The 13,340-nt window shown below is 40.5% G+C and overlaps 1 protein-coding gene across 1 annotated transcript in view; it reads right to left on the reverse strand.

The window, feature by feature from the left end:
- Window positions 1–2,472: 2,472 nt before the first annotated feature.
- LOC107289297 (FYVE, RhoGEF and PH domain-containing protein 5-like) overlaps window positions 2,473–13,340 on the reverse strand; it is a 21,210-nt gene continuing 10,342 nt past the window's right edge. Inside the window, exons 2-3 of the mRNA XM_015818026.1 lie at window positions 5,646–8,562; window positions 2,473–2,602 (exon numbers count right to left, since the gene is read on the reverse strand). Coding sequence (XP_015673512.1) covers window positions 2,473–2,602; window positions 5,646–8,562 — 3,047 coding nt within the window. The remainder of the gene's footprint in view (window positions 2,603–5,645; window positions 8,563–13,340) is intronic.

Genomic DNA, 13,340 nt, shown 5'->3' on the forward strand with positions numbered 1-13,340 from the left:
AATTTTGGTCCTAGCTTTTTCAATGGCTGCAGGGATTTTAGAAATTTGGTTGAGATACATACTTTTTCCCCTCTTTTGAATGGTTTAGGCTCCATTCGTTTCTTATCTGCCTGAATTTTATAAGCTTCTCTCGCTTCATCTAAAGCTTTTCTAATCACAGGCCAGGTGTTTTGCAGCTGTTTAATTCCCTCTTTCAAAGAGGGGGTGGTGGGCTCGTTAACAGCTAACTCAGACATCTGAAACTTTGTCCTGTTGCCACTTGGAACGGTAAGTAGCCGGTACTTGAATGCATTGCATTGTTGTAAGCGACTTCTGCGAAAGGCAACAATTCAGTTCAGTTGACTTGTTGGTATGAAGCATCTCAGGTATTGTTCTAATACTGAGTTCAATCGTTCTGTCCCACCATTCGTTTGCAGATGATGACTAGATGACTGTCCTTGACTGGTACCAAGAAAGTCCAAAAAACTCTCCAGAACTCTGAGGTGAACTGGACCCCCCTGTCTGTTGTAATGCATTGTGGGGCCCTATGCAGCCAATGTATGTGTAATACAAATAATCTGGCTAAGGCTTTAGCAATGGGAATCTTCTGGCAGGTGTGAAGTGGATCTGTTTGATAAATAGGTCCATCACAACCCAAATGACAGTGTTTCCTGCACTTTCTGGCAGTTCTACTCTAAAATCCATAGAGATCTCTCTCCAGGGTGCTGAAGGGCTGGCCACCACTTGTAATAATCCTGGCGTTTTCCCATCTCCACTTTGCCGCTGCGCAAACGGAGCAGCTTAGCACATAGCTTTCAATATCCTTTTTTATAGAGGGCCACCAGAATTGCCTTTTGGTCAAATGGAAAGTTTTCACAAACCCAAAATGCCCTGCCACTTTTGAGTCGTGGCAGAGTTGCATGATTTTTACTCTCTGGGTTTTTGACACATATAACTTTTCTCCTACCCAGAGTAGTTCATCCCTCATCAGGCAAAGATTCTTATGGTTCAGAAACCATTCATTGGTTTATAGTGCTCGTCTAAACTCGATCCCTGATTTGCTGTTCAAAGATGGGTTTTTCCTAAGGTTTTCCTCCTACGATGTGGTCTGCCCTCAGGATGAGTGCTTTTGAATGGCACTCGGCTGCTCGATGGCCTTCTTTGTCACATCTGAAGCAGGTGGTCGAATGTGGGTTCATGGTCAGGGTCTTTGCCATTTCTTTCTTCCCTTCTGAGAGGAACATCTCCAGGTCCAGTCCATTCGCCGTTGGCTGCGTGCTAGGTCAATTTCAGCCTCTTCCGCCATTATGTACCAGCCATGGAGGCATGCTGGATCCCCCCAGGTGATGCAAGCCTGGTAGAGGTTGGCAGCCCACCAAGTCTCTAAACTCCTCAGTGTACTCGGCCACTTGTTATGTGCCCTGTTTTATGGTTTTGATGCGCTCACTGGCTTTCTGATCGGCTAGCCTCCTTCTCAGGGCCAGCCATGAACAGGTTAAAATTCTGGAGCTCGGGAGCATCAACGTTATACCATCCACCGAGTAGCCACACTTCCAGGGCCAGGTTTATGATCCTGATGTGCCCAAGGTCCCCGGGGATGTCCCACCCATATTTGTGCATATAGCTCAGGATGCAGGTTAGGAAAAAGCCCAACTGTTGGGGCGATCCATCATACTTTACCCCCAGGTCTGGGACCTTGCAGTCAGGCTGTTGAGTCCCCCTCCTTCTGGCTCAGCATCCATCTCCTCCAGCTGGGGTGGCATGGACTGGGTTGGTGACCTTGGCTGTCACTCCAGTGGCTTCTTGGAAGGGCCGGGGTTTGCAAATTCACTCTCCTGGACCTCTTCTTCCTCGTCCAGACTCATGGCTATCGAACCATGGCAAGGATTGGCCTCTTCTTCCTGGAGGTTTTTGAATGCCTCCACCAGCAGGCCAATGGCTTGTTTGAGGAAGTGGTCACAGTGTGCTGGCCTCTCACCCTCATCTTCACTGACATTTAGGGATCTCTCCATCTCATGCTTCCAATTGGGTTGATGGCTGCCACACTTGAGGGTGACTTTCCTGGCTTTCATGTCCCAGTCGTACTTCTTTCCCACTCTGATCGACCACCTCAGTTTCTCACAAGTGTCCACCTTGTTGGATGAGCTGGCAGAGTCCGAGCTGCTGCTGCTCAGGCAAGCCTTCAGCGAGGCCCCCTCCAAGTGCTCGGTTTCTATCTTCTCACCTCTGTGATTAGACATTATTTTGCATGGTCCCCACAGTAGGATTAGTCCTCCAGGTTGACCACTTTGCAGATGCTGCCTAATGTAAGGATCTGCCTCCATTTCTCTCCCAAGAAAGCAGAACTCTTGAAACTGGCATCATTTCAAAAGGAACTTTTATTGGCAGGTACAGAAAGCAGGAAAGCTAGGCAGGATCTGAGGACTTCCCACCCAAATCAATAGGTTAAACTCGCGAAACCATAACCCCACCCCAACTGTCCATCCAGTCGGTTCAAACAGGCCAATCCACAGTGACATCGAGCTGTGGAAAAGCAACCAATAAGGAGCCTCTCTCGAGATTGGTAAGTCTTTTCCGGTTCCTCCCAGTGCGCTGAGATAAAGCAGATGGCCCCCAGGCATTCCTTTCACACCCCATAAAGGATGCACCAAAGCAGATAGAGGAAATGGTCTACATACACTACAAGCCCCCGACCACCCCCTCCCGCCCATGGGAGAATGGCAGAACCCGAATAACCTAAACCCAAAAAATATGCATGATTAATAATTGAGAATTCTGACACACGGGCTATAACATACAACACCAAGAAATTCACACTATTCCAGTTGTGAAAAATCATGGTCCAGAAAAACAAGTGGTGTTCCTTGCTTTGATTTTTTCCAATGCCAGTATTTCAGATTAGTAAGGATATATAGTAGTATAACTTGCCGTCAGATGGTGCCTCCAAGTGACCCCTTTTTAACTTCTTGTAATTAAATATTTGTAAACCTCTTCATGAAAGGAAAAATAAATCTATACACCTAGTACTCAGTAGCTGTGTGGAGAGATAATGGATGATGACTTGATTCACTGAGTAGGTATATACCTACTCCTTGTAACACTGAAATGGTTCCAAAGTAGTACCTAAAAGGCAAGAAATAGATTCCCCAAATCACAACCATTTTGCTGATAGTTGACAATACTAATGGCCAACTCTTTTACAGGCTTTGTTGGACCCAAAGTCCTGCTCTTCTTTTGTATAACCGATTGCTTTTCATTGAGTGAACAATGGCATTGTCATAGTATTGACATCTCTAATGTCCCATTACCAAATCGTTATTTTAATTATTAATACTACATAGCTAAATTTGAGGGAAAAGAAGTAACTATCCCTCAGAGGGTAATGTACTGGTTACTAACCCCCACATCAGTAATTGTAAAGAAAGATTATATCTAGCATGCCTTCATTATTGGGTTCCTGCCCTATAAATTTGATGGAATCTAATTAAGTATGTTCACCAACAGCCAATACACATAGCACAGTCTTCTGAATATGAAGAAATTAAATGCATGGTCTAAGGTAAGAATTTCCTGTGAATGTAGCACTTCAGAGCTGCAGAGGATTCTAAACAATATTACAGTGTGACAGAGTTTTAAATCTGTTCATCAAAACACAATATAGAGGAACATTGAGATGAGAATTATGGAACTGTTATTTGAAAAGCTCCTAGCTGAAGTTTCGTCCTGCTAAGCCACTTTTGTGGAGGAAGGAGCCAATGGCCATCAGATTCAATACCCCCCACCCCCCATAAGCACATGGGATACCAGTCTTATTCTGAATAGTCTTTCTGTAAATCAGGGGTGTCAAACTGCCGGCCCACGGGCCGGACACATCATCCGGAAGCCGCGCCCACCCCATTGCCAGCAATGGCAAAACCGTCCCGATACGTTGCGTGACATCACGTGACATCGCGAGTTTGACATGTCTGCTGTAAATGAACTTAAGATGCAGTTCCAAGGTAAAAGTTAGTGAACTGACACTACTAAAGTTCTGCATTACGTATTTCTTTCTTTCCCCCTCCAAATGGTTAAAAAAACACATATTTTAGAATGCAGAGTTTCTAACAGTTTTTGAAATTCATTCAGACATTTTCCCAAACATTGATTGTGAAACTCTTTATACCAGCCATGAACTTTGAGTAAGTCATAAGGTCTTTACCAGGAATCAAGTCTAAACTACAGGTTGTCCTTGACTTACGACCACAATTGAGCTCAAAATTTCTGTTGCTAAGCGAGACATTTGTTAAGTGAGTTTTGCCCCATTTTACAACCTTTCTCGCCACGGTTGTTAAATGAATCACTGTAATTGTTAAGTTAATAACCTGGTTAAGTGAATCTGGCTTCCCCATTGACTTTTCTTATCAGAAGGTCGCAAAAGGGGGAATCACATGACCTTGGGACACAGCAACGCTCATAAGTGTGAACCGGTTGCCAAGCAATTGAATTTGGTCACATGATTAAAGGGTTGCTACAAAGGTCATAAGTGTGAAAAACGGTCATAAGTCATTTTAGTGCCGTTGTAACTTTGAATGGTCACTACATGAATTGTTGTAAGTCAAGGACTACCTGTATAGACTGAACCTTACATTTGAGGGAACCAGAAGTGACTATAACTCTTAGAGCAGGGGTAGGCAACGTTGGCTCTTTTATGACTCGTGGACTTCAACTCCCAGAATTCCTGAGCCAGCATGGGAGTTGAAGTCCACGAGTCATAAAAGAGCCAACGTTGCTTACCCCTGTCTTAGAGGAACAGATAAGCACAATAGCAGGGAAACAGGAAGGGTAGAAGGCAGTATAATAGTTTAGAGGAAAATTCTGCCCTGGAGTTTCCATTCCATTCATTCCACAGGTAATCCTTGATTTACGACCACAATGGAGCCCAAAATTTTCATTGCTAAGCGAGATGGTTGTTAACTTAAGTTGTTAAATTTTGCCCCATTTTATGACTTTAGTTGCCACAGTATTTAAGTGAATAACTGCAGCTGTTAAGTTAGTAACATGGTTGTTAAGTGCCTCTGGCTTCCCCATTGACTTTGCTTGTCAGAAGGTCGCAACAGGGGATCACGTGATCCGGAAGGCTGGAACAGTCATAAATGTGAACCATTTGCCAAGCATCCAAATTTTGATCATGTGACCATGGGGGGGGATGCTGCAACAGTTGTAAAAGTGAAAAATGGTTATAGGTAACTTTTTTTTCAGGGCCGCTGTAACTTCAGCCGGTCACTAAAATGAATGGCTGTAAGTCAAGGACTACCTGTGTTGGATTATACACAGAGGAGTTCAAAGCGTTATTCAAAAGAAAAATGAGCAAGTTTCAGTCCAAACTTTACAGAAGATTCATAAAATTTAACTGGATTTACTACTGCCGCCCAGATATGAAAATCTAGCAATTTTCTGATAAGTATTGGAAGTAGGGAACGTTTAAATTACATATATAAAATACCATTATTATTATTATTTTTTAAAAAAAATCAAGTCCTATTCTAAATACTTTATAGAAAGCATTTCCTGAAAAAAGTGAGATAAGCCAAGTAAGTTTGAGAATCGGCCTTTAGCTCCCCATACACAGGAAGTCTAGTTTCTGTGGTCAAGGCTAACAGGCCTTATATAAATATGTGCTACAATACCTTTCTGTTTCCTGGTTGGTGGTTTGCTGTTTATTGTTTTCAAAGGCTGCAAAGCTGCTCATATCCACATAGCCATCATTCTCATTGGCAGCAGATAAGGCCCTGCTAGGATCTTCAAAAAATTCAGTAAAGGTTCCTGCCCTAGTGGGCCTCCGTGGAGGTATTTGTATATTTTCATAATCAGAATTCATGGCTGGGATATTCTCATAGTCAGAAGTATCAGCATTGGGAAATGAAATAGACCGGGGCTTCGTTAAAGGCAGAGGCATAAAAGGTGGTCTTGAACGATCCTCAAAAGACTCTACCCTTGACACACTTCTGCTAAACATTTTGGGGGTTCCTTTTCTCTTGCCATCCTTGTAGAAAAGAACAGTCGGAGATTCAGAGGCCCTCAGTTTGGCGGTCCGTGATAACAGCTGAGGTGAACCACTCAAACTTCTTCTGTCCAGTTCCATCACCCTGGAAGGTCCGTGATAACTAGACTCAGAGGAGGATCTTGAAGAAGAAACATGAACATCTACGTGGACCTTGTTTTCTGCCTTCTTCTTGAATTTCAAAGTGAGGAATTTTTTAAAGGAGGACTTCTTTTTCTTGCAATACTTATCAGGAGATTCGCTGTCTATTAAAAGGGAGGGGGAGCTCTTTGTGATGGGCTTCTTGGTGATACAGGCTAGTTCAAAGGGAGGTGGAATATCAACCACAGAGGAAGGAGTGGAAACCCCACTGGATGTAAGGTGATTCCTCTGGGAAAAGCTACCTGAAGAACCAATGACATATGGTAAAGACAGCTCATCCATCCTGTTTAATCTGTTATAATCTAATATAGAGTTATCAGATTCTCGATACAGAGAGACAGGGATGTCTCTGCCTTCTACTGAATAAGATCGAGGGTACAAAATGAAGCGTCTTGGCTTTGCAGGTAGTGTTCTAGCCAGTTCTATAGGTTTTCCTTCTGACCAACAGCAACTGTGTCTTAAATTTTCAGTAAGAATGGTGTTTGTGCTCAAGGTCTGTGATTCAGTATCTGTCCCTGTTTCTTCTGGAACTGTTTCTGGCACATAACCAGGTACTTTCCCAGAGTGGGACCTTGTTCGAGTAACAATGTTTTTCCGATCTATGGAAAGCAAGTGGTTTTCATTTTCTATGTTCTCTCCCTCCCTGAAATCATTTGAGCTGTTTTGGATATCAGCCTCCTGCATTTCTCTTCCAGCATAAAGAATTTCATTTGCTGTAGGCAAACTGTCTCCAAGGACATATGGGTCATCTAGGGAATCACTGGCTACTTCTCCATTGTTATCAGGCACAACCGACGCTTCGGGGACCACTGTAGCTTCCTCAATTGCACATTCATTGGCTGAGTTTGTTTCCAATTTAGCTAATTCTCCAAGCTCAGTATCTTCAGTTGATGTTTCTCTGGTTAGATTTGGGACAGTTTCCTCTTTATCATTGTGATCCACCTCGAATATTGGATTATCCAAATGTGTATCTTCTAAAGTACATTCACTTGCACTGTGATCTCCAAGTAAAACATCTGACGTAGATTCTTTTCTAAGCTGCAAATCAGATTTGTGCCCATTAGTATCTTCAGAACTGAGGGGTGGGTTATTATCAGGCATTTCAGTCTCTTTTCCTGACAAATCTTCATCTAAATCTTCATCTGGGGAATCCTGAGCATCCTCACTGCCCTCATTTCCAAAGGGGATGATCTGGCAGCTATCATCCATCGTCTCTGTGTCTATCATTTCATTTTGTTCTCCAGAATCTTCCCCTGATTCACATTCAGTCTCTGATATTTCTACCACATTCTTCATTTCAGTAGTTTGGCAACCATTGCCGAGAACTTCTCCCCCAGCATTTAGGTCTGTTTCATCTTCCTTTTCATCCATTTCATTTGTGGTCTCTCTAAAATTCTCTTCAATACCAAGCTCGGACCCACTTGGTTCTAATCCAGTGTCCACGTCAACATCATTAGCAACGTGAGCATCAGCATCTTCCATAAACTTTCTTTCTCTAGTCCAGGCTGAATCATTATCACTGTGATTTGCTGGGCCCGATTCTAGATCAGTATTTAATTGTTCCTCTTCCAAAAACTGAACTGCCTCTTTGCAAATTAGAGGCAGATCTTCTTCTGCTGATATTGGCTCCTCTAAATGCTTGAAAAGGATATCATCGTATATAGTTTCTTTCAAAGATTCTCCATTCAATATTTTGCCATCCATATTATACTCATTGTTATCATTTACCAAATCCAGTTTGCTTAGAGCTTCATCTGCACAGTTCATTTTGGTCTCACTGGGATGATCTTCATTGCCAAATTTTTCATATTCATCTCTTCCAGCATCTTCTTTTTCCCTTTCAAATGTTTCGGGGCAGTCATGTGCTGGTATTTGAGTCGATCCCACAGAGTTGTCTCCCACTGATTCAGTATCCTTGTTCTTCATTACATTTATTGGGCAACCACATACCTCATTGCTGTCCATACAATTACCATCTTCCTCACCTATTGGTTCAAGAGTGTGCAGAATCTCATTCTCGGCTGGCTCCTGCTCGCAGTCACTATATATTTTATCAGTCGGTTCAAGATCAGGAATCACAATGTATTCATTGCCACCTTCTGATTCTGGACACTCTGTGTTGTTGCACTGATTTTCCTCATAAAGTTCTGCTTCCAGTTTTCCATTGGGATATTTGTTAAAGGTATTATTAGCATAAACACTGGATCTCTGTAAAATTGTTGGATCGCTGTCAGCGGAGATTTTTGGCTTGGGAGCAATGGGTGGTTTTGGACCCCTAGACATAGAGTTTAAATTATGAAGTGTGCCAGCCCTTGATAGTGATGGAGGAAATTTGGAAGCAGCTATGGAAGCCAGATGACTGAAGATCTTTGGTTTTGGGGCCAGTGGTGGTTTTGTAAGATCTGGAACAGAAAAAAACAGGAAATGTTATATTAACAAGCTTCTACATTACTAAGAAACATTTAGTTGCTAATATACTCCTTAAAACATATTGTAGATATTACAAAACAGGGGAAGTGATAGCTTTAGTGTATTTATTGGATTGGTGGGAAACAAGGAACAAGAAACTGTCCCATTCAGTCTGCATAGCCTCAAGCAAGCTTCTTCTCAAAGTCTGCTTTCCTTCCAACATCAGCAAGAGCTTGGCTGCCCTACTTCTTAGATTCAGAGAAGACCAGAAAGGGACCATAGCCTCTTGATCAGTGCAAGAATCCAAGTGAAAGCATTCCTGTTGGATGGCTGTCCAGCCTACTTGTCCGCATCCAGCAAATAAAAAAGTTCACATAATCTCCCTTAGTAATAAGGTTGTCTGATAAACTACTCTATGAAGATGCTTATATGCAACCCAGATCTATTTCATGAAACTTAAAATTATTATTCCATGTTCCCAGTAGAGAAAAATTATTGCTTTCTTCTTTATGCTTTTTCTTCAAATACTTCAACAATCTCCCTTCAATTATCTTTTTTCTAGGCTACACAGTCCCAATCCCATTAGTCTCACGTACCGAAGATCTTGAGGTTTGGCCTTACCTCAGTGACATCATTTATTTTAAGCAAGGGGGGGGCAAGGATCAGATATAGCATTTGAGTCTGACTCTAGACTCCTCTGTAGAATAAAGTGGGCCTCATAGGCTGTTTCATTGATTCAATTAAGGGTCCACCATGCTGCATAAATCTGCTAAACTAGTCAGTACTGGCTGAAAAGAGGGCAGTGTTAACCAATATTATACCAGGGCAAATTGGATCAAACTACTCTTCCCTAGTCAGGAAATCTAAAGAAAATTCATAGTCAGGACTTGAGGGAGCCAGGAACAAGGAGCTTACTGATGTAGAGAAGTCTAGCCACTTTTCTCCTGCCATAAGGACTTATGGGATACCAGGAAAGAGTGGAGGCAGTGAGCATCTGTGTATTCCCCAAACGGGTAGTCCTCAACTTCATTAGCATGACTGTGTGGTGATAGGTCCAAAGTAGCAAGTTATAACCAGGTTAATGGTTGAGTGTGATGTGATGATCATGTGATGAGAACCTAGTTTAAGAGTCAGAAAGGCCATTGCCCTTATGTTATGGTTCATTGGTTCATGAAAAACCAGATGCTGGACTAAATAAGAATCCAAAATGTTTTTTATCTATGATCCATACTAAATAAATATAATTCTGCAGTTAATTATCCACAGGGTGCTGGAAAAAAAATCTTCACTCCTCCCCATCTATGCAAACTTCACCCCCCCTCATTTACACAAACTTTCAGAGTCCCAACATAAAACCAAACAAATAAAGTTGTCACTAAAAAAATGTGGCCTAATGTAGAATCTTTTTGGTCTTGTCAGGCAACCTAAATCCTAATAAAGTTGTCACAATCTTAGGATTTAGGTTGCCTGACAAGACCAAAAAAATTCTACATTAGGCCACATTTTTTCTAGTCAGTTATTAAGACTGCAAAATCCAGTTTGGTCTAGAGGTTAAGGCACCAGGCTAGAAACTGGGAGATGGTGAGTTCTAGTTCTATCTGAGGCACAAAGCCTCAGCTGGGTGACTTTAGGCCAAATCACTTTCTCTCAGCTTTAGGCAGTGACAAAGCTTCTGAAAACTTGCCCAGAAAACTATAAGGACCAGTTCAGAGAGTCTCCAGGAGTCAAAACTGAATTGAAAGCACAAAAATAAATCTATAAATAAAAATGAAAATTAGAATGTACAGAGCACAAAGAAGACCTATGCAATTGCAATCATAATAGACTTCTCTAATTTATTAACATTTTATTTTCTGCTAACAAATAAAGTTCCATAGACTGAAAAGGAGCTTGGAGGTCACTTCATCTAAACTTCTGTTCAGAATAAAATCTATAATAATAGATGCATTTACAACATCCTTGGGAGATGGCCATCCAGTGACTGCTGAATATGGTATATCTCCACTAAAGAAGAGACCTTTATTCCTTGTAGCAGGCACTATTAAATAATGCTAACATTTAGAAATTATTTCCTGATGTTAGCCAGTTTGTGCTCTCCTGAAATTTTCATCCTTGGGGTCTAAGCCTCTGGAGCAACAGGAACATAATTACTCCCTCAACTTATATTCTTCAGGCATTTGAAGACAGTAATCAGGTCATTGGTTGATCAGGAGCAAACATGTCCAAAAATATTCTACTGGACTGCTGCTCATTGCCAATTAAACAGAAGTCCAGTTTGAACCAGTTTTACATCTTACTCTGACAGTGAGTTTGAATCAGGTGGTCTCCCACAAAATAGATAGGACTTCAAAGTACTCAACTCTGGTTAAATCAAATTCTTTATACTAATTAGAAAGTGTCCTGCTTGTAATTAGGTAGAGGACTGTAACTGGTGTCAGCATAAATTCACCATATAATTTCTTTAGTTGTTTTGCTTGTTCTTAATAGAACAGTATAAAGGGAATGTCTTTTTGGCAAACAGCTTTATTTTGTTTTATCACCACTGTAAATGCTCTCAAAGGCTTTATGATTGATGGGCTTGGCAGCTTTGGATTCTGTTTTAGTTACAGAAAAAAGGAATAGGAGCTTTCTTCACCACACCCCAGCTCAGGATATCACAATGAGCCTTGTTGCTGTCTGCCAGTATGAGATACCCAAGAGAATTACCTCTGACTTTTACTCTTATTATTTCTCAAATAGAAATGAGTGTGGGATTCCCTTGCATTTTAATGCCACATTTTAAAAAATCCAGTCTATCACAGCTTTTGATTATTTGATTGTGCTTTATATGATGATACTTCACTAATTCTCTTATCAAAAGCCATTCATTAAATGCCCATATACTCTTGTTATAGTGGAACAATGTGTTTAAACCAATCATTCCTCAGCTTGATGGTGTTCAGCTGTATCAAATAACAACATTCCATCATCCATTCCCTTGCTTGCTGGAAATTCTGAGGACTGCAGTCCCACCAACTCTGGATGTTGCTCTAGTAAGACAGGCCCTGAATAACTGTGATCTCCATATACAGCCTTGTTTATTGCTCTTTATATTTATTGCATTTCAGTCGGGAGTAGGGTGTTTGTGTGCATGCATGAAAAAAATGGAAATTCTCCTAGGATCAATTTCAATCATATTTGACAGAAACATCTGCACAATAGGCCTATTTGTATTTCACAATTGAAAATGACCTGTGCAAGAGGTATTTTTAAGATGTAAAAATCTTTAAAAATCTTTGTTCATTTCAGGAACTGGGCCAGTGAACTGCTAGGTGGAGGAGGGGGAAGCTGGGAGGCGATTAACAACACTCTGAGCCTAAGGAAAGCTATCCAGCATCACTTTTTCATAGGTCTCCTCCCCTTATTGTTTGAAGCTTCCTTGTCAGGCTTTGCTTCTTCCTCTGCTTGTCCACTTTCCTCTGGATGAGAGTTGGTTCCTGCAGGGCTGTGTCCCTTTCAAGAATCCCATTCAGTTGAAATTTTCAAAGGATCTCTAAGTTTTCTTTTATGATGAAAGTGGTTAAGAAACTGTAGGCTTTTAATTTCCTGTATAGTAGTAAATATTTGCTAGTTACTTTTCTTCTGGTGTCCCTTTGACACACAGGAAGTTTTTCGTGGTTTGCTAACAGAGTGGGAAACGAGATTGCACCATGCTAGGATGCCCATGAAGAACACCGTGTTTTCAACTCTCAGAGCAAAACTGTATCCTATTTGATCATAAAGTACTTTTAGCCTCTTTTATGAGAAGCAATATGTAAATATTTTCAATAAATAATCATCTGAATTGTCTCTGAATTTGGAAGATGCTGACATACACTTTGTGCAGTGCAGTTCAAGTTCTACGTTTAATTCTCTGTTTTTAGTGCTTCCAAATGTCATCTGGAATCCCATTAATCGTTCCCTTCCTACACAGGATTTATCCTTCAGGATAAATCTCAAATACTGGGTTAATTGCAATTAAGCAGAAGAATGCCTCTTATGAGGCAGATCGTTTTGCAGTTGTTTATTGTCTGAAGCAAATATTCTTAAATGAATTGGAAACCTTTATACCACCAATCACTACAGTGAGACTGAGACATTTGGAAAAAGTCAGAGATAGATAAATAGATAGATAGATAGATAGATAGATAGATAGATAGATAGATAGATAGATAGATAGATAGATAGATAGATAGATAGATAGATAGAGTTCTTAAAACATGCATGTGTAATATGAAACATAAATATAGTAAATATAAACTTGGAAACACTGATAAAATTGATAAGACACTAGAAAGTTATGATTGGATAAAGATTGCAGACTTTGAGTTATTGAGGTGTAGTATTCAAAACGTCCCTGAAATTTCTACTTTTGAGTGCTTTAACAAGTTTTCCATTTTACTTCAATAGCTAGAAGTCCCAGAAATAAATATTTATTTAGAGTACAGAATTTTATGCAAGATTCTGTTTATATACAGAATTATCTTTAGAGTATTTTTCACTGTTGCTGGGAGTACCATGCCAAAAAAAGTTGAATTTTGCAACCTATAAATAAATATTTGCAAATATTTATCTATTAGTTATATTATCTATTAGTTATTTTGCAAAGTATATTATGATAGATAGATAGATAGATAGATAGATAGATAGATAGATAGATAGATAGATAGATAGATGTGACAGATAGAATTACACACATACAAATCCACTCACATATACACTCTTAGTTCAAGATCACATGAAGTATTAATAT

This window comes from Protobothrops mucrosquamatus, unplaced genomic scaffold (assembly GCF_001527695.2).
Source record: "Protobothrops mucrosquamatus isolate PMUCROS unplaced genomic scaffold, P.Mucros_1.0 scaffold666, whole genome shotgun sequence".
NCBI classification, from domain to species: domain Eukaryota; kingdom Metazoa; phylum Chordata; class Lepidosauria; order Squamata; family Viperidae; genus Protobothrops; species Protobothrops mucrosquamatus.